Source organism: Rhinolophus sinicus, chromosome 1 (genome assembly GCF_057876585.1).
Source record: "Rhinolophus sinicus isolate RSI-liver-muscle chromosome 1, RSI-T2T, whole genome shotgun sequence".
NCBI lineage: Eukaryota > Metazoa > Chordata > Mammalia > Chiroptera > Rhinolophidae > Rhinolophus > Rhinolophus sinicus.
In genome coordinates this window covers 183,218,138-183,240,869 of record NC_142501.1, presented here as the reverse complement: position 1 = coordinate 183,240,869, position 22,732 = coordinate 183,218,138, and the positions used below count along the sequence as shown (strand labels likewise).

Sequence of the window (22,732 nt, the reverse complement as noted above, 5' to 3'; positions counted from 1 at the left end):
AGAAGCTTTCCCGCTGTTATTCTAGCCAAGACTTCCCTTTTCCAGTTTTAATGTCTCTGTTTCCAGAACAGTTAGGAGTGGGAAAAAAACACACCATGTCCCCCTGACTCTTTCACCAGGATCTCCTCTGAGTTTTCTTCCTCTTACTCCAACCATGAAATCATTGCTTTCCTTAATAATAATACAGTCACTTGTCTGGTTCTCCCAGGAGTCCCTATTTATTTTGCTCTTCATTTTCTAAGGAAAAAGAATAATACCATCCCCCTAACCACCATCATTCTGTTACATGTCATTCTTGCCAGTCTATGAGCTCTTCCACATTTTTTTTCTTCTGGGATAGGAGTAATCACTGTAATTATTTTGCACCTTCCAGAGAGCTGACAAGCAAAAACTCTGCCTCAGCTCAATTGTGTTCTTTCAAAAATGACATCAAATTCTAGACGTTTATGTTAAAAGATGGTCCCTGTGAGGAAATGATTTAATATGGCAGAAGACTAAAAATAGCGCAGACTTCTAATAAATAATGGCAGTGATTGCATAAATCACGGTACATTTCCTTAAACACACATTATGTAGTCACATGTTAGTGATATTTAAATGAAAATATTTAAAACTATTTGCAATATGGAAAATCATTTATGATACCATACTGAGTGAAAACAGGTGACAAAAATTGTATTCGCATTTTTAGAATTTGCAACAACAAGCATCGTCATGGACAAAGACTTAATGAGAAAACAGGGAGAAAATCATTTGATGGATCAGTGTGGTAGACTGGGGTTTATAATTTTCTTTACAAATTTTTGTTATTGTTGTTACTATTTTGGTACAATGGATGAAAGTCAAGATACCAAAAGAATATGCTCAATAAGTTTCAGAAGCTAGTATTTCCAGTATAAAATTATGTTGATTATTAAACTAGTTTTATCATTAGTTTATTAAACAAGGGAATAGTTATTTTAAAAATTATTTTAAAATATAACCCTTTTATAAAAGTTGAAAACTCTTGTGATCCTACTACACATTTTGTTTCCTTAAGATTCTGAATCTTAGAAGTTAGGTCAAAGAAAAAAGGAAAGGCCTGTGCTAGACATTTGACCTGGGTGAATGATTACAAACTCAAAGAGAAGGAATAAGCCAGACACAGCTCACTGAATCATGTAGTTTTCCCATGTTTCCTTTTATCTATTATTCAGACTTTACCTGGCATGATGGCAGTGTGTAAGCAAGTACAATCCCAACGTGGCCCTGAAAGAGACAGAAGAAGAAACAAGTTGACGTTGGTCCCTAAGGCTTTTTGCTCATTCTGAGACAACAGTCTTGCCAAATAAAAGCACGACCTTGAATGTAATATAGTAGTCACATAGTCTTGGAAAGGCTAAAGAGAATACAAAAGGTATAATACCCCACCGCTGCAGAAATCCACAATTCTGTCACCAGGTTTGGCTTGATTTGTCACCACATACACAAGGTTGTTTAACTGTTGCTGCTTCCTCAAAGCTCGATCACAGGACATTTTACCTGGGAAAGGCAAGAGGTGAAGTCAATGAAATGCATATTGTGCAGGACTGAGAAGGCACTTCTAGAATAGACTACCAACATGCAGGAAGAGGGGTGAATATGTAAATGCATTATAAATTCCATACATTTCATTATGAGAAGAAAAGAGAACAGGAACCCAGAGATCAACTCTATTTTTTGCTTATTTTTACTTTTAGTCTTGTCCAATAGCTGTTGACAGAAAATTTATGAAAAAAGAAACGTCTCCTAAAGAGGAAAACAGGAAGTGGAACATTAAGTTCAGAGTCATAAAGTAATTGTTCAATAAATGCTTATTAGATGAATAAAACCAGTTAATAGTCTCTTCCTTCTATCCCCCTCAAAGGGCTACTGTATAAATTACCTAATTTTAGCACATTGCTTAAATCTCTTTGGGAAAAAGAGGTCTATAACAAATAAAAACATTTTATATTATTTAACCGGCACATCCTTGAACTCTTGCCTGGTTAGGACACTTGGAATATAGGTGTCACATTGTTTGAAATACATCAATGGTTATTATATTTAGAGAGAAATTGGGTTTTCCTGTTTCTGCTTTGAACCGTCCTTTCCTCGTGAGTCAGACACAGAAATTTAATGTGATTAGTGATTAAAGATAGGGCATTTCCAAATATGAAATGCCTTGGGCTTGGCAGCATGAAAACATCTGCACTTTCCTTTCAAAAGCCACTAGTCAAGTCCATTAATATATCTTCAGAAGAATGGATGAAATTATTTGTTTTAATATATTTCAAATGCACATTTTTTTAAGAGCAAGATTAAGAAAATGTAAAAGAGCAGATTTCAGTGAAATAGATAAAAAACCCAGATAATCTTTTTGGCTTGATCCAACATTGTTTAAAGATAACAAGGTCTCCCTGCTCCATTTTCACAGAAAAAGAGCACGGCCTTTTGGATTTATTTGTCTATTCTGTTTTCCTTCTTTCTTATGTTAGTAAAATAAAAACATTGGGAAACTTTTATTTTAGGAAAAAATAGAAAATATGCATTAAAAAAAAGGTCCATGTAAGAGAAAAAGATCCATAATCTCATAATTCAGAGGTAATATTTTTGTATATATGTTCTTCTAGGCATATCCTTAAATTCATAATTTTCTAGACAGCATATAAAGTATTATAAATCTTTCTGTGTCAGTACATTTGTTTTTATACTGTATATTTTAATAGCTGCATAGTATTCCATTGACTATGTATACCATACTTATGTGACCAATTTCCTATTGCAATGATGTGGTTATCATACAGTTGAATTGCTGTGCACATTCTTAATTATTTAATTTAGCATGGCTTAATGTGCATTTCAAACATGAAGAGCATTTAAATCACTAACTTGGTGACGCCATTTGTGAAGACAATGTCATGTAGCTCTAAAATGAATTATTTTCACTTTTCTCTAATAGTAAAAATTTTAAACCTAGAGTAAGTAAACGTCTCTGTCATCCAACCCTTCGTGGATAACAATTCATAGGAGATTTTATTATGACCATTTTCAAACACATAGCAAATCTGAAAGAATCTTACAATGAACACCTTTATACATTTCTCCTAGATTCTACCATTAACAACTTACTATGCTTGGTTTATCACACCTGTATCCCTCTATCCATCCATTCATAAATCAACCTTATTTTTCATGGCAAGACGGCTTTTATTTGGAGGAGGAAGAATAAGAACAAGGAAGGGAGGGAGGAAGAGGGGGTCAGAGGCAAAAAAGGAGAAGTACTTTTGAGCCCCTTGGGAGAGCTGGAATCACCAGTGCTGGTATTAAATGGAGCCGCTGAATGCCAAGGGCTGAGCACACGCACTTCAGTCTGTGTTCTGTGTGTAGATTGCTTAGCAATTATTAGCCAAAGGATTTTCACAAAACAAGGTCAAGAGGAATTATCTTTTGTTAAGAGCAAGAAGATAAGAAAAGAAAATTTACTTAATGGAATAGTTCTGTACTATATTTTTATTATACATTTAGAATTACGTAACTTTCTTAGGTCTGTTTCAAGAGCAAATGTTGAAGAATATCCTGTTTTTCTTGCTAAGATTGCATCTTTGCATATACAGAATCCGTGCTGAAATGAGGCTTGAAGGCAGAGAGTAGTGCTCAGGGTTGTGTTTAAGTAGTGAGACTATTAAACTGCACATACTATTCACAGATTGAGGTAAATACGATGTCCAGATGCTTTATGGAAAAACTACCTCTAATAAAACATTCCTTCTCCCCATCCCAATTTTATAAATATTATGAAACTCTTAGAAACATGAACAGGATATCAAATACACAGAACCAGGTCAGAAATTAATACCATTTTGAGATATGGTATGAATCTAAAAATCAAATTCTACTTTCCATTTATATCCAACATACTTGTGCCTAAGACACCATTTATAAGCATACAATCACAACGTATTTTTAGTTTCATTAAAATTGATGATTCTGTAGGTGTCATCACGAAAAAAATAACTCAAGGATCAAATGTTTTAATACAAGTAACCTCATTTGTTCTGTGATGTAAGTCTCCCACACTGAAGTCTCCTCCTTGTCTCATTCAAGGTAGGAGCATCCGGATGATGTAGACAACTTCAACAGTGTTTGCACTGACCCGAAAGAAAGTACAAGGATAAAGGGGACAGTTTTCAAGCTAAGGAAGAGCCATGTTAGAACACCAACATTTTTGATTAGTACAAAGCATCAAATAAAGCAAAACAAAATGAAAAAAACAAAACAAAAACTCAACAAACAAACAAAAGCAAAAACCCTGGATGGGAAACGTGCACACGTGCAGCCAGAACACCTGCTCTGTTTATAGGAAATTATGCTCAAGCTCAGGCAGTTCTCAAATTTTTTGTTTCTTAATATGAACACCTAAGTACCATGAATGGTGTACCTTACGGGGAAAGGAAAAGGGTTGGGTGCTTGGATACACACTGGACTACTTTACTAGAAGCTTCTCTCTGACTTAAGAAAAAAAATTTTGCCAAAACTTTTGGCAAAAACAAAACAAGACAAACAAACAAATAAACAAACAAAAAATAAAGTCTCAATGCTCTGGGCCCTGTTAGTTTGTCAACTTTACCTCTTTCTACTTTCATTATATATACTCTATGTTCTAGACTTTCTAAATGACAGAGAAAGACAAATACCATATAATCTCACTTTTATGTGGAATTGAAAAGGAACAGATCGATGGTTGCCAGATATGGGGGTGCAAGGGTGGGTGAAATGGGTAAAGGGAGTCAAAAGGCACAACCTTCCAGTTATAAATAAATAAGTCATGGGGATGTAATAATATTGTATTGCTTATTTGAAAGTTGCTAAGAAAGTAGATCTTAAAAGTTCTCATAACAATTTTAAAAATCCTGTAACTACATATAGTGACAGGTGTTAACTAGATTTATTGTGGTGATCATTTTGTAAGATATACAAATATTAGATCATCATGTGGTACACCTGAAACTAATATATGTCAATTATACCTCAGTAAAAAATAAGAAAACATGAAATGATACCTAACCACAATTGACTATAATATACCAAAAAAGAACCATTAGCTAAAATTGCTTCTGTGTCCCTGAAATAAGATACAGTTGATTTTTCTTGTAACTCATAAATTTGGATCCAGTTAAGTGAAAACAGTATTAGACTGATAGGCACATAGCAGGTGTTCAATAAAAGTTTAATGAATGAATTTTCTCTGCAATTATGACTTGAACTGCATTTCAGGACAGTATGCTAACTTTTGCAGGTACTAAGTATGAAACACGTTAGATACCAATGCTATGCCTCTGTATTTGTTACAATAGTAAAAGAAGTCAACTATGAAACAATGTTTTACATAGGTGGGGATGGAAAGGTTCCTGAAAACTTTTGTTTAGAAATAAGAAAGCAGCTATTTTAAAACTGTATCAAAAGCTAGAAAGGTAGGAATAAAATTCCTAAAGAAATTCCTGAGAGGATGCATGAAACTAAGCAGCAACATAAACTTTACACGTTAGATTATGGCAAAGTTTTAAACTTTGGAGATGAATTGTTGAATATACTAAACATTTATAATAGTTCTTTGGACTTAGCTTTTTTAAAGCCAGTTGCAGGTCAGCATCACTAATCCTCTTAGCCGTGGTGACCTGACAGTGATAATATTCTCGCAACAGTGAATACTAGTCATCTGATACCTCTTCCCATTTCCCCCACCTCCAGCCCATCCACACAGCCCACAGTGCAGCCTATGAAATCAACCACAGTGTGACAGTGCGATGGTTTTCTTCACCCTGCTAGGTTTGTTATATAAATTAAGAGCATTCAATAAATGCTAACTAGAAATTCAAAATGTAAAAAGGGACCAATTGATTCTTCCATAAAATGAAGAATAAGGACTTCACAAATATCTTTCTCCATCAATCATTCAACCACCAAATGAACCAACCAACTTGACCTACACAGAACTGTTCTAGACAAAGTTAGAGACACAAAGATGTATGACACTTGGTTTCTGTCTTTAATGAAGTTATATCTTGTTTAATTAGTACAAAACATTATATTTGAACTTAGAAAATATATCTTACTAACCACATTGTACAATATATTTATGATGAAATTTTAATAACGCTGACTTACAAAAATCCATGTATCTTTCATCAAAGCTTCTAAAATGACTGATAATACTTCCTGTTTGTATCACGCTTTGCAATTTATTCAGCTTTTGCATACTTGATATATCATCTAACCTCAGAACTCTGTCTGGTTGCCAGAGTGGATGACATTTTCCTTATTTTGCAAATAAGGACATTGAACACTAAAGAGGTTGCTCAGACTTAGCACTTGTTCAAAGACACACACAGCAGGTAAATGGTGAAGCTGGGACTCTAACCGAGGATTTCTAATTTCAGGTTCAGTCTTCTTTCCAATATGATCTGCTGTTCCTTAAACAAATGACTGATTAATCATGATTTCAGAATTTCAGTGGTGGTGCCTTTTTTTTTAGTTGTGAGAGTTCAAGGAAATGAGTGGCTTTCTAGCAGGGAAGTGAGGGATTTCCCTAACGATTACATCTTGGGAAATGAAATTAATTCTTCAGAATCAGTCATAAAATGCATTTCCTTTAAGTTTTTCTTCTAAATAAAATTTCCAAGGGCAGGCTTACCAGTAAAAAGGATCAATTTAAGTTTTGAACTTCAACATTTTGGAATATATCACTAAGGCATTATTTGGAGGTCTCGTAGGTCACTCTGTTTAATGGATTGACCTTTGAGTGTCATCCTTTCTAGAAAGAGACCATTTCCCTACCTTGGGACTATAAGCAACCTTTTTGATTTTATAGAAATGTGACATGGGGAGGTCGAGCAATCAATTTGTTGCAAAATCAGATTATCCAGGCAGAAAGAAATGAAAATAGATTGGGAAAATCTTTCATGGTACAGCACTGCAGACGCTCAGTAGATATAGCATGTACCTTCACCCTTCCATATCTACTTTGAGAGCAACTTTAAAAAAAGCAAATAATTGAAAAATATTTAGGCAACATGGGGGACAAAAGTTGAGGAAAGTGTAGTCACATTATTTGCCAAATCAAAACTTCTGTTTTGTTTATAGAAGAGTTTAGATACAGTAAATAGTGGAAATTTTAAAACTTTCTGATTCTTGCTGTTTTTTTCCCTCTAAGATGAATAAAGCATTCTGATTTCAGAATACCAGATCCCAGAGTTAACTGAATATATATATTTTTATTTCATGCACATATTATTTACATGGCACAAAGTAAACATTACTTTGCTCTGGAACTTAGTTTTTTAAAAACTGTTCACAATACTTTCCAAGTTGCCCACAAGATCAAACTGAAATGATTTAGAACAAAAATGTTAACTCTAGAAAATAGTTTAGGTATTTATTTCTTCCTCTTTTTTAGACGCTTGAATTAACAACAGTAAGGTATTTTAGTAGTTTCACTAACTTTTTGAGTAATCATTCAAGTAATCTTCAATTTGTCTTCCAATTTGGTGTCTCATAGGATTTAGGTTAAATGATACATGTGTATCTAGTAGCCCAAAATGGTGAGTGCTAACTTTCCCAGAGTCAAGGGATTTTTAAAAAGTAGCTTTTTTTGTGCATAGTATTCTAATTTCTACTATGATCTGACACACAGGTTTTCTCATATGATTGTTTTCATGTATTTCATTTTGATTAAATAAATGAAAACGATGAATATCGAAAGGGACTTGGCCTCACATGCTTTGATAATATCAATACTATTAATATGTAGTATTTCCACCAAAAGGTAGCATCTACGTCTGTTCCCTTGAGTCTGAGCTCTATGGCGGCTTAATTAGCATAACAGTGACATCCAGCGCTTCTGGCAGCTTCCACTTCCTGTCTTTTGAGATACTTGCTCTTGGAACACAGCACAGGTTTTAGGAAGCCAAGCTTCTCCAGCTGATGCTGTGTAAACAGATAAGCTTTTCTACCAGCCCCTACCTAACTTGCAGATTTGCGAATAACATCAATAACTGTTATTTAAAGGCACCAAATGTTGCCATGGTTATTTATGTAGCAGTAGGTCATCAGAACAGCCTAACATTGGGCTTGTAAAGATTATCATCATGACATAGTATTTATTAAGACATGAAATGGTGCTGCACACTATGACGATAACCAAAATAGAGAATGGTTATTATAGCTAAGCGTTAACATCCCAAGGCAGTGGTATTCATTGCAAGTTACATAAGCATTGCATAAACCTCAAAGGCAGACTTAAATGCCAGGCCTACTGTTCCTTTTCCCTTTCTGCTGGCCCTAAACCTTATGGGCCTAACCGTAAAGAATGTTGGGATCTCAGCAACAAGGGATAGCAGAAAGACAAAAACTGTGGAAATTAATGCAGTTTATAGGCATGGATAGGGATGGAAACAGTGATCCAAATTAGTATTCAAATGGACCTAATCAGGACAAGTATTGATACCCACCCAGGTCCTGCAGTGGAACTGATGAGAAGTGATTCGTTTCAGTATATAGTTTCAAAATAGAGCTGACAAAATTGTCTGATGAATGGGATGCAGAGGGAAAGCGAAAGAGAGGAGTCAAATATGACTCCAGAATTTTGGGCCTGATCAACGAGAAGAGGGCCACACGTTAGTTGTAATAGAGGTGTGAAGACTAAGTCGTGAGATGTTCCCATGTTTAGAGATTTGGAAGCTGAAGAAGAACCAGCCAAGGCGACTGGAAAGGAATCATTCTACGGGCTTCTCAGAGGCCAACTACAGAAAATGTTTCAAGGAGCAGAGAATGACTAATTTTGTTAAATACAGTTGATACACCTAGGAAAATAAAGACTGAGGCTTGTCCACTGGGTTTAATAAATGGAAGTCACTGGTGACCTTGACAACGGCAGTTTTGTTGGAGTGATGGAGGAGAAACCTGATTATCGTGGGCTCAAGAGAGAAAAGGAACAACTAATAAATGTACAAGGCATAATAAAAATAGAAAATCTCCATTTTGTAATGACCATGGTAATAATTGATTTGGGTAAGAATCCTCAATGGATGCTAAAATCATTGGTGAAAAACTACTGGGGAACAAGACAGTCTCAAAATAGCTTGCCAGAGATGATTTATTAGTACAAAGGAAAACTAGTAGGTTCACAAGGGAGAAATCTGAGAGACACCATCTAACCAAGCGATCAAGCTTATCGTGAACAGTGTGTCAGAGTGATACTCTGTGTGCCCTGCTGTGGTGTGCTCAGAGGGGTACAACATCAGCTCTGTAGTGTGCTTGCCAAAAATGTTGAGGAGTCATTTTATTGTAGACTTGCCAACAGTTAATCTCTATCTAATAGAGGAAACAGATAAATCCAAATGGCAGATTTTCTGCAAAATAATAGGCCTAGATTCTTAAACAAAAGCCAATGTCATAAAAGATAAAAATATATATATATATATTCACAGGCCAGGATTCTAAATTAGCAGAGACTAAAGATATGGTAACTAAAAGCAATGCATAATCCTAGACTGGATAGTGGATATCAAAAGAAAGAGAGAGAGCATTATTGAACAACTGGGAGAACTTGAATATGGTCAGTAAATCCAGTAATAGTACTACATTCATGTTACATTTCCTGTGTGTAATTATTGGATTGTGGTTATAGAGGAGAATGCCCTTGTTCTTAGGAGATACACGAGGAAGTATGTTGGGATGAAATGTCATAGTGTCTGCAAGGAACTCTTCAATGACTCGGGAATAATAAATGTTTTAAAGAGATAGGCTAAGTAAAACAAAATAGTAAAAATTGGTGAATCTATATGAAAGCTACATGGCCATTCATTGTATATTTATACAACCTAAAAAAATAGGTTTGTAAATTTTAAATGAAAGATTGGGCAGAGAGTGGAGAAAGAGACGATAAAAGCATAGACTTTTAAGACATACTGTTTTAAAGGGGAGCAGGTAAATGAAATGGTAGCTATGGGGCTAAGAAGGGTAAGAGAGGATTTTTAAAAATGAAAGATATTTTAGCACGTTTGTTACGTGATGGGCATGATCCAGGAGGGAAACTATTGAGGGCACAAGGGGATGAGATACAGTGCACAGTGGAAGATTTGGGTTCAAACAGGAATACCTGTAGTGTATGGCTATAGAAGCTCGTATGTTGGTACATTTGCTGATGAAAGCATGTAGACTGTTTGTATTTCTTTCTTTCTTTTTTTTTTCTTTAATTAATTTTACTGAGGTGACATTGGTTAGTAAAATTATATAGGTTTCAAGTACACATTTCTATAATACATCGTCTATATATCACATTGTATGTTCACCGCCCAGAGCCAATTCTCCTTCCATAACTAATATTTTATCCCCTTTTCCCTCACTTAATACACCCCCCCTCCCCTTACCCTCTGATAACCACTAAACTGTTGTCAGTGTCTACGAGTTTCTGTTTGTTTGTCTTGTTCTTTTGTTGCTTTCAGTTTTATATGTGGAACTGTTTGAATTTTTAATCTGTGAATTATTGGAGGAAGTATTGAAAGTATGAACAGAGAAGGTGATATGAAATAGTTACATACACTCAGTTGAGTCAGAAAATCTTATATAAGGATTATTAGCAGCAAGGACCCACTTCCTTAAACAAAAATCTATATAATTATAAAGCTGGAAGAAACCCTAGAACTCTTCATCTAATCCAGTCTCATTTTATAGGCAAAGAAATGGAGACTTGGATATCTTATTATAACTGACAGTTGAGAGTAGGAAACAGAGATAATATGGAGATAATGAACATGGGTAACTGGACAAATACAACAATAGTATTAGAATATAAACCATTTACTGGAATCCTCTTACTGGCAGTACTATGCTAAGTACTTTGTATCCATTATCACCTATACTGAAAACTACTTATATAAAAGATATAAAAGGTATACATTTACCTTCATTTCTTCCATATGAATAAAAGAGTTTCAAAGAGCTTAAAACCAAGTCACATAGCTATTTTCATGAATGGATGGAATTTACATCTGCACTGCAGTTATCAAAGACTTATTTTAAGGGATTCTTAATGAGACTTCAAACTCTTGTATGGCATCCAAGTCTATATTGACTCTATACCTCCTTGCATGACGATTTTCAAATGTGTTTATTGAATCAAACACTTCACTAACCTGAAGCCTATTGAGACTACTCAGGGTAGGGTGCTGACCGTCAGATATTTAAGGGAGAAGGAGAGGTGAATGAAAAAGGAACAACAGCAGAAACTGAGGAAGTGAATATTATGCAAAATCATCCTGACTTTCTTCATTGATTAAATACACAGTAAAGCAAACTGGACTCAATGCTGATTGATATGGCAATACTTCTAAGAGATGCAATGGAACATTTCTAAGAAAACAATGTTCCATACATATATGAACAATGAGGGCTTACATACTGAGAGGCAAGGCAGAGGAGGCAGAGGAAGGGCTCTGAATTAACTGGTATTTTATAAATTCTCACATAACAAGGGAGAGCTTAAAGAGTAAAACTTTCATTGCTTCACTTTAGTGCAGCGCCAGTCTTTTAATCCCTTCCTGACCTAATTTTATTCAGCACTGAAAAGGGTACATTGTTGGATTTGGGCATTAGCTTTTTAAGGAGATTAGTTTCCAGGAAAAGTAAAGCAATTTTGCATATAAAGAGGGACCTCATACAAGGCATCTGAGTGTACTCTGTTCCCAAACCACCTGTTACAAAGTAATAGAAAACAAAACAGAATCCAATATTCATTCCCTCCCAAAATTACAGATGAAATTAAAAATCACTACACATGAAAAAATATTTCTCAATGAAAAATAGTTGCCTTCTAGAGTTTTAACCAGAGAGAAGATGAATCCATTTATTCATAAGCAAGAAATAAAAGATTTTTCCTAATCATGGATGTCAGTCAATCTGCATTAGATTATTAATTATGGATGATAATGCAATTAAAATACAAACACAATGGGGAACTATAGAAAGCTTCCTAAATCTTCACATAATTTATTTTTTCTTAGAGGCTTTCAGCTTGATGTTAACCCTTCAGAAAATTTTTTCCATTTATTCCAAGTAGGTACAGATCATTTTTTCTCAGCCCTAGTAGTTCTAACACTCCTTTTATAACAAATATCTTGGAATCCTCTCCTTAACTATACTGAAATGAAATTCAAAGATAATACAGCTTATCTACGTATGTAATCTTAATAAAAATAATCAGCTATAATATGAAGAAGTAAAATCAATGTTTTATAATAGAATAGTATTGCGATATGTAGAGGCTCAGTCATGATTACTAGAGGCTCAAAATGCCCCCACAAATTTTGAAAACATCCTTTAGGCTTAGCATTAAATATTATGGCATGTAAATTCTCTGAATTAGGTGAAATTCTGTCTAGAATTTAATGCAATGTTCTGTTACTGGAATTTTGCCCTTCACTAACCCAAAGCACCATAAATTTTAGAAGATAGGTTTGCACAGAGCAAATTTAGGAGATTTGACTTCTATTTCAAAAATCCCCCCTTATAAAAACCATTTTATGTACACTAGTACCCAACATTTTAATATAAAGGAATTTCTTTAGGTAAATGAATGAATGAATGAATAAATAAAAAATAAATAATTTCTTTTTTATCAAGTGAGCTCCCTGATATAGCCATCTGATCATTTTTACATTTCTTTTGTAATAGTAACAATAATGAATTAATTATCTGTCTGATATCTTTGGAAATATTTCTCATAACTTAAAATATCTAGATAATTGAAACATAACCCTTTTAAGAACCCAAAATTTTTGTTATTAAATATTTCATACATACAAATATATTTTATACATATATAAATTATAAATAATAATATTGATGATAAAATGAATATGGGGTATCAATACCCATCTTAAGAAATAGAACATTACTAATACTTTTGAAGTCTCTGTATATGTCCCTACCTTTCACCTTTCCCTGCCTTGAGACAATCACAATCCTGAATTTTGTGTTTACATTTACTGGTTTACCACATAGATATATATCCCTAAACTGTATTATTTAATTTTAAATATTTCTAAACTTTAGATAAATGGAATTATATTGTATACCTTTTTTTCTCACTGTTTGTAAGATTCATCTATGTATTATAGATATATAAAACTGTACTTTATTTTCACTATTCTAAGTATTTCATTGTAGAGGTATAATATAATTTATTTATTTTCCTGTGATAGTCATTTGGAACGTTCCAATTTTTTTTGCCATTACAAACAATGGAAAACATTTTCTAAAATTTTGAAATTTCTGAAGTTGGTTGCATATTTTTTAGCCTTCTTATAAAAACCTAAATACAATTTAATCTTTCCTTAATGAATCTAAGGTATATTTATAAATATCAATTATATACAATACAGTATTATAATAATGTCCTCAGAGGTTATAGAGATGTATATTCTAATTTTACTCGAATTAGTAAATTTAGTCTGCTTTTTGTAGTTCTCTCTCACTCTCCAGCTAGCTATTGGCAAGAAACTTCTTACTGCTGCAATGTTTATTCTAACATTCTCTATTTTCAGTTTCCTCCCTGTAGACCTGGAGCCCAGCCAATGAAATTTGAGTAGAGTGCCAACAAGACAAAAAAATAGATTATGACTGATAGACCAAATGGGAGCTTGTCGAGGGGGAATGTGTATTACCATGAGATAAAATGGTATTATGGTAGGAACAAAGGTTTTGGTATTTCGAGTCTGGCTCAGGCATTTATTAGTGTCTGACCTTGTCAACTTACCAAATCTTTCTGAGTATTTGCTTTCTCATCTGTAAAATGCACATAACAACCCTATCTGATAGGACTATTGTGAGAAGTAAATAGTGCCAGAGCAGAGTCCCAGCTAAGCCACTGGCCTTCAGTAAATGCGGGCTGCTTCTCCTTCGGCTATCTACCCACGTTAGAGGGTGGTGTTTGCGCAACTACTTCAAGAGACCAGGGCCTTTTTGCTTACCTCTTGGTTCACAGATGTGCTCTACATAGTTCCAGACATACGAATTTCTTGGAGAGGAGGTATTATTATAGCTTTAGAAATTACAGCAAGCACCTCATTATAAATGTTAAGAAGCAGAATTACTACTGCAGAAAAACTGAATTATGACTTAAGAACACTTCTCAAAAGCAAAAACAGAGGGCAAAGAAAAAAGTTAAAAAGAAGAGATACAAGGAATGCGGTGAAGGGACAATAAAACGTCAATTTATGGATAACTGTTCCTGAAGAGAAGAATAAATGGATGAAAATTCTGTTTCAAGAAATATTGTGTTGAGGGAAGGAAAATTTCCTAGATAGAAAATAGACATAAATTATATTTGAAGGAATTCACCTGCTGCAACAAAATTACTGAAAAGACTACTGCCTTTCCTCAGTTAAAAAAAATGAACTTAAATAGATAAAATTTAATCAGATGAAACATTTCAAGTAGGGCATAAAGGCTAACTGGTTATTTATATACATAGAACACATAGGTTGGCCTCAGATTTCTCTACAGCATTACATGCTACATAATGGGGCAATATTTAAAGAGTTTTGACAGAAGACAGTTGTGGCTTAAGAATTCTTTACATAGCTACAGTTACCTATGCAGGCAATAGACACCTCTTCTCAAGTGTTTAGAGAGTATACTCACCCTGTTTGAGGAAATGAAGAAACAAAGCAAACATCATTATATGCCAGATCCAGGCAGTCTAAATAGTTTTTATATATTATTTCATTTCATTTCATCCTTATAACATTATCTTCATTTTACAACTGAGAATAAATTATATTCCTCTTTCTCATTTTGCAATTGGGGATATCCTTTGTTACCTTCCTTTTATTGTGAACTTGTTCAAAGTCACATAGCCTAGTAGGTATAAAAGTGAGGGACTAGAAACCATGTCTGATAGACTCCATAAATTTGGCTTCATAAGCATCCCTGGAACAACTCTTAGAAGAGAACATTTAAAAAAAAAAGAAGATAGAAAAGTAAACAAATTATTACAAGAAAAAGACAGCTGGTTTTATGTAATGTTGGTACAGATAGCCTTTCTAAATTTGACATCAAAAGCTTCCTTTGAAACTTATTTACTTTAAACTTTAATTCCCAACATAATTATCCATTTTTCTCTTGGTTAAAAAGAAAAATCAGAGAATATGGCAGGTTCACTATAACACAAGGGCGAATCAAATAATACATTGATGAATTTCAGACAGAAGTCTTATTACCCTTAATAGATATCTACTTAATTCAATTTTATAAAATTAGTTTTAATCTGTGAATTTATTACATTAAAGAAATAATGAAGACAAAGAAGAACAAAACACCTTTTATCACTGAACCCCCAAATCCTAATACAATTCATTGAATAAGGTCTGTACTCCTTCACCTTGATATTTCTACGACCTAAAGCAGAATGAAAAATGAAATACAGTCGATCCTCATTATTTACAGATTCTGTATTTGCACATTTGCCTACTCACTAAAATTTATTTGTAACCTCAAAATCAATACTTGTGGTGTTTTTGTAGTCATTGGTGGACATTCACAGAGCAGCACACAATACCAGTGGCCTGACACACTTGTTCCCAGCTGACGTTAAACAAGCCGACACTCTGCCTTCTGGTTTCAGCACGCATGCTGTAAACAAGTATTCTTTCAATGGTCTATTTAGTGCCACACTTTTTTAATATATTTGTGCTTTTTCTATTGTAGATTTTGCTGTTTACAATGGCTCCCAAGCATAGTGCTAATGTACCGTCTAGTGTTCCTAAGTGCAGGAAGGTTGTGATGTGCCTTATGGAGACAAACATGCATGTTAGATACACTTCATTCAGATGTGCACAGCAGTGCTGTTGGCTGAGAGTTAAATATTAGCAAATCAACAATATATATTAAATAACATATCTTTAAATAGAAACATGCACAGTTAGCATTGATCAGCTGTCAAAAATGTGACCAAGGACGCGCAGGAACAGAAACCTATGTTTCCCCAGGAGCAAAGGTGCAATAGTTGCTAATTCAGAGTTCTCAGGGATTTTATAGAACATAACTACCATGAATAATGGAATTAACCATATTTATTGGGCAACTCTTATGCATTAATAGCAACTGACATCATTTTTAAATATTCCTTTCCACAGTTTGCCTTTGTGTAAAATAATTTAAAATATTTTAGCATTTTGTGTCATGTGAATTTATAAAAATAATTATTTCACTTCCTAAGAATACTGATATTTCTCACTTTTTCTTTATGTCCATACGTGGAAAAAAATTCAAACTCAAGATTCTTAAAGCCTAGACAAGTCCCACGTATCCACGGTGACATCAGGGAACACTGCCTAAGTGGTATTTGTAAATTATTATATAAGTTCCAAAAACGGGATTTTATAACCTTCTGTGAAACCCATTTCAATGGTTAATATCTTTTGCTTCTAATTGAAATGTACTCCATAATCATTTCTTTTCCTTCTACTATGGATCAGGCTCTGTGCTAAGTCCCGGAGGTCACAAAAGATGACTATGATCCAGTCGCTAACCTTGGGGATGGCAAAGTGTGAGGAAGGCAGTATATAGGAACAGGAAGGTAAGTAGACCATTATAATACATGGCGATAAGTCCTAAAACAGAACTACACAATGAGGGCTGGGAAAGCACGCATGAGAAGCTCTATCCTCTGGATATACTGTGTGTGTATGTGTTGGGGGTTGGGCAGTAAAGGATGAGAGAAAAGGGGGAACATCTGGGAATTATTTCTGAGGGTGATTAAACCTGAACTGGACCAAAAAAAAAAAAAAAAATGGTACGAGGGATAGGGAAGAGATGAGCAATTCGAGAAATATTTAGCAAGTAGAATGGTTAAGTAAGAATGAGGGAGAGGGAAGAACTGAAGATGACGCCAATGTTCTCCACTTGGGAAATTAAGGAGATGCTAACACTGAACTCTTAATTAAGATCGAAGAGGAAGAGTTTTAAGAGGAAGGGCAGAGCACAGGAATGGAAGTGAGCATATGGGAAGAGGAAAAGATGAGTTCGGCTTTGGGCATGTCCAAGTTTTGGTACAATGGGACATCCAGCTAGAGAGACCAAAACCCGCTTGGACATGTAGGTTAGGAGCTCAGGAGAGAAACAAACTTGGGAGTTATCAGCACATATATGGTGACCAAAGCCGTGGAAGATGAAGAGACCTGGGGAGAATAAGGGATTTAGAGAAGAGAGTAGACGACAGACCCTAGAGAATATCAATATTTAAAGAGCAGAGAGAGGAAGAGAAGTCAGCACAGAGACTAAGGTAAAGTTACAACGAGGGCAAGAACATGCTGACATAGACGTGAGAGCAAGGGCTTAGGCTGTTACCAAGGAGGGGCTGAGCAATAGCAAGAAATCCTGCAGAAAGGTTTAGTGAGTTGAGGATTGAAAAGTGCCCAACGAATTTGACAGAAGGGAGGTCACCCTAGAGAGGACTCCAGGGAGCTTAGTTTCAGTGAAGTGATGCAGGATGCAGGCAGATTGCAGAGTTTGAGTAAAGGAAACACAAGGAAGTAGAGGCACGGGGTAGACTCCACTTTAAAAGAGCTAGGCTTTGAAGCCAAACGGAGACATCGGAGAAAAGAGGTTTGATGGCAAAGATACTCAGGAAATGACAGGGATGGCAGCATCAGTTTACTTGACAGGATTAGCCTGGGACAGGAGTCACACTTTCTTTCTGAGCTAAGAATGACTAGTAATGGGGGAGTTCCTCTTTCCAACCTGTTTATCTCATGCTCTGCATGCTCAGCAAACTTTCTTTAGAATTCCTTTCCTTTCTAAAGTACAGTACACTAAGACAACTATGTCTTGGAATGTGATTTACACATTCCAAAGGGGGGAAAAATGAGGGTAGAAAAGTAAAAGGTGGGAAATAAGTTGAAGTAGTGGGAAAGAACCTGAGACCTCCATTCTCTTTTTATCATTGTTTTCCTTTTTCTTTCTTCCTTTTGTTTGTCTTCTTTTGTGTGTTTGTTTTTTCCTGAAAGTTACATCCTCTAGGAAACTAACTAATAAGTACATATGAGTACCAAATTCCTGACAGAGGTGCTATTGTCTGTGAACCTACACTGACAAACTAGGCCTCCTTCACTCACTTCCACACACACACACACAAACACACACACACACATCTGCGTCTGTATCTCCTTCTGTTACGACTCCCTCCCTAACCCCCTCCTCACCCCAGTCAATCTTTTTAAAGGAGTGGATCAGCACACAGGGCTTTAGGAACTTCTTGGAAGCCAAGTCTCCACTGGGATGGATGACAAGCACCCAACTATACACAGAAGTAACTACAAGCCACATAAATGCAGCCTCCAAGTTCAAACTAAATGTATAGCCAACCCAACCAACGTCTTCTTAGCCAGTTCCAAAATAATACCCATATACAAATCTTCAGCTTTGTAAAACTTGACAAATAATGTTTCTAAAATGTTTCAGCAGTACATGGGCCAGGCAATACAAGAATGTTGTTATGTGGCCGCAGGGCCACCAGTTTGTGACCTTTACTCCACAGGCCAAAAGTAAAAAGGTGGGGAGGAGGGCAAGAAAATGTGATCAATCTAGCAAAACTCAGAAAAGGTTAAGAGTAAACATAATCAGAAAGCATGAGGAATAAAAGATAGATGGCTTAAAGAAGACCAAATATGGTAAATGTTATATTGGCTACCATAAGATATGGATGCTCGGGGTTAATAATAATAAAGACAAAACTTCAACTAAAATAAAATCATTGGGAAAAATGGAAATAAAAAGGTGAATAAAAATATTCCAGGTAAAAAACTAGCAAAAAAGGAAAAGGAGTTGCAATATTAATATCATCTAAAAGAATTCAAGGCTAAAATAATCAGCTAGCACACAGTAATAAAAGGTAGACTACTGGCATACAGCAAATTGTGAATGTTTATGCACAGAAAAGTATAAAAATGTATAAACCAAATAATTTAAAAAGAAAGAAGATTTTAAGAATCCATTATCAGAGTGGAAACTATAATACACATTTTACAATTCAATCAGTAAAATGTAAGTAAGGGGACTGAGTGTTTAATCATGAACAAGGCAAACTACAGATTAGTTTATACGTATGTACATATATGGGCAATTGGTTTATATATATATAAAGAGAGAGATATACAGAAGGTGCCAAAAATTGTACATATTTTAAGAGACATTATCTATGTATTAATTTTTGAAGTTGAATTGAATTACAGTAGCAATGTGTAGTATGACATTCCCTCAGAAGATGGCGTTAATCAAATGAATGCTAGTGTCATTCATTGTATTACAATTTTAATACAGTTTTTTCTTTCTTAAAATGTGTATACATTTTTTCAGCACCGTCTATATATACATATATAGGCAATTGGCTGGGGCTGAGGAGTAAACGACTCCCTGAGTATGTGAGGCAACAGCCTTCCTGCTCAGCTCCAGGTAGTTGTTGCCAAGGGAATCACAGGCCTAATACTTCCAAGTGTTTCAAAAGAATCTAAGATATTTTATTTGTGAACACATACACATGCACACATATAAACTTTGTGTCTAGCATAGATGGGATATAGCTTTAAATGCTCATGAACAAAATTGATCATGCACTGGATTAGGAATTCTGATCACATTTCAATAAAAACTGTCATAAAGCCATCAAAATAAACAAACACTAAACACCTGGAATGTTAAAATACCCCATAAATAACTCTAGATGGAAATATTAATCAAAATTGAAGCACATACTATTAAGAAATGACTAACAATGAAAACATTATATATCAAAACTTATGAGATAAAGCCAAAGCAGTTCTCAGAAAAAAAGTCTAGAGCCTTAATTAGAAATACATCTATTGGAAAACAAGAAGCATGGAAATATAAATGACCTTAGCATTTGAAGCAAGAAATCAAGTAATTAACAACCACAATACATAAGGAAGAGAATAATAAGAGAAGAACGGAAAGAATAAACTAAAAAAGCAAACATGGTAGAAATAAAAAGAAAAATCTAACTCAAATTTTGGAAATGTGAAAGATTTGAATACATTTTTTTCATATATGAATACACTTTGTTGGTGAGGATATATTTAACAATAGAAGACATTCTATAGATCACAGAGTTATTAAACATTTGACCAATACAGGAAAAAACACACTAAAGACGGTAAGATGTATTTTTTTTTGTAGACTTGGCTTTTTAGAGCAGTTTTAGGTTCAAGGCAAGTTGAGCAGAGACTACAGAGTTCCCATATACACTCTGCCCCTCCACACCCACAACAACCTACCCAACTATAAGCATCCCCCCCCCCCCGCAGAGTGGGACATTTGTTAAAACTGATGGACCTACATTGACACATTATCACTCAAATCCCACAGATTACATTAGGCTCACTCTTAGTGTTGTACAGCCTATGGGTTTTGACATGTATAATGACACGTACCCACCATTGTACTATCACACAGAATAATTTCACTGCTCTAAAAATCTGTGCTCCACCTATTCAACTCTCCCTTCCACTCAGCATTCCTTGGCAACCACTGATCTCTTTACTGTGTCTGTAGTTTTGTCTTTTCCAGAATTTCAACTAGTTAACAACTGTCTTTAATGTTATACAGTATTTAATGAATAATAGAAAAACATTATTGTACAGATTAATAAGGATTAAAATACTTTATGAGCTGCTAATTTTCTGTATATTTCTCAAATCCCCAGAGTATAAACAAATCTTTTCTGGACATAGAGGGGAAAACAGCTCATCTCTTTTCATATCAAATTAACCCACAAATGCAGTTTCATAGGAACATATATTCTCAAATTCTTTCATAGTAGAGCTAATCCTATTAAGACCCGAAATATGGGCAGTACATGTTTCCAGGATTCAAGCTTTCACAACATTATAATTTAATGGGCACACCCTGTTTAGTCCAACTTAATCCAGCTTCAAAAAGCATAGCATAGCTCTGTCAGGGTGGGCTTCATGCTACACTCACAGAATTTACACAGATAAAAAATGTCCAGGAACCCATCAACCCCTTTACTGGCTTGTGGACAACGGGCTTAGATCTTGGCTGAGGTGGGTGGGGGTGGGGAATAAGAAGCAAAATTATGCAGTGTGCTGAGATTTGAGAGAAAAGCACTTAATTATGCATGTAAAACATATAGGTATGGTGCTAGGAAGAGTGTGAAATAGCTGAATTTAAAATCGAGGCAAAAATTTACTTGCAACTCAATTCAATTAAATAACACCAAAATAGTGCATGGGTTATGATGAATTCTGTTTTCTTTCCTCCCTCCGTCCTCCTCTCCCTTCTTTACTTTTTCCTTCCAATATTTATTACGCTCCTAATCAATAAAATACACTGTCCCTGATCAAGGTACTTACCAAGGTGAGTCTTGGTGAGGGGAGAGTACTGGCAAATAAACATACAGTGTTTCCTCAAAAATAAGACCTAGCCGGACCATCAGCTCTAATGCATCTTTTGGAGCAAAAATTAATATAAGACCCGGTCTTATTTTACTATAAGACCGGGTCTTATATAACATAAGTGATCGCTATATAGACCGGGTCTATATAATATAATATAATATAATATAATATAATATAATATAATATAATATAATATAATATAATATAATACTGGGTCTTATATTAATTTTTGCTCCAAAACACACATTAGAGCTGATGGTCCAGCTAGGTCTTATTTTCGGGGAAACACGGTATAATTAAAGTATGTTGCACTCAGAACTATTATACCGGAAATACTACCTAGAACCATAAGGATAGGGTGAAGGGGGAGGAGAAATGTTTCAGGCAGTGAGGCTGAAAATTGTTCATTACAGGTAAAGCACAGGGAGTACATGGAATGGTGGGTTAGGCAGGAGCATATACAGAGGCCATGTTAAGGAATTAAGACTTTATCTAAAGGCAATGCGAAGGCATTGAAGAATTTTCAAGCAGAAGAATGACATATTCAGATTTGCATTTTTAACAATCATTCTAGATGTGAAGAAGAGAATGGTCCTGTTGCAATAATCCATGTGTGAGACAATGCTGGCCTGTAACAGGGGAGTGACAGAGGACACGGGCTGTGAATGGATTTGAGAGATGTAACTCTAAAGACAACCCAACAATGACTTAGTGATAAGTTGGATGGAGATCGAGTGAAATTAGAGGCAGGGGAGGATCAAGGATCACAGCTACCATTTCTTGAGCACCACCATATACCAAGAGTTGTGGGCTCTGTGTAGATCATCTCACGCCATCCTCACAGCAATCTGATGCGGTAGCTATGATTATGAATCCCGTTTTCCACAGAGGCTCACAAATTGTCTGGGATCAAATACCTAAGCACTTAAGACAGAACCGAACCTGGCTCTAACAGACTCCCAAGCTTGTGCCCCTGACCACCAAGATTCCAGCACAGCCCAGAAGGTAGAATAGCACAAAAGGAAGGATGGCGTACAGAGTCAGTGGTCACAGAAGCGAGGTTTTAGTAGAGGATCAGGGACAAAGTCGGTGTGAGGGGCCAGTCCTGTGGCAATTGGATATTTGGTCTGGAGTTCAAAGGTCTTGTTGAAAATATTGATTTAAGAGATTCATGAATGGAAGCCATGGAGGTAAATGCAGGAAAAAGCAGGATGAGAAGTAAAGAGGGCTGCGCCGAGGAC

The 22,732-nt window shown here is 35.2% G+C and overlaps 1 protein-coding gene across 8 annotated transcripts in view; it reads right to left on the bottom strand.

The window, feature by feature from the left end:
• GSTCD (glutathione S-transferase C-terminal domain containing) overlaps positions 1 to 22,732 on the bottom strand; it is a 110,853-nt gene that overhangs the window by 23,048 nt on the left and 65,073 nt on the right. For all 8 annotated transcript variants that reach the window (XM_088792321.1, XM_019738934.3, XM_088792314.1 and 5 more), the window contains 2 exons: positions 1,406 to 1,521; positions 1,204 to 1,248 (listed from right to left, as the gene is read on the bottom strand). In XM_088792321.1, the coding sequence (XP_088648447.1) occupies positions 1,204 to 1,248; positions 1,406 to 1,521 (161 nt within the window). The remainder of the gene's footprint in view (positions 1 to 1,203; positions 1,249 to 1,405; positions 1,522 to 22,732) is intronic.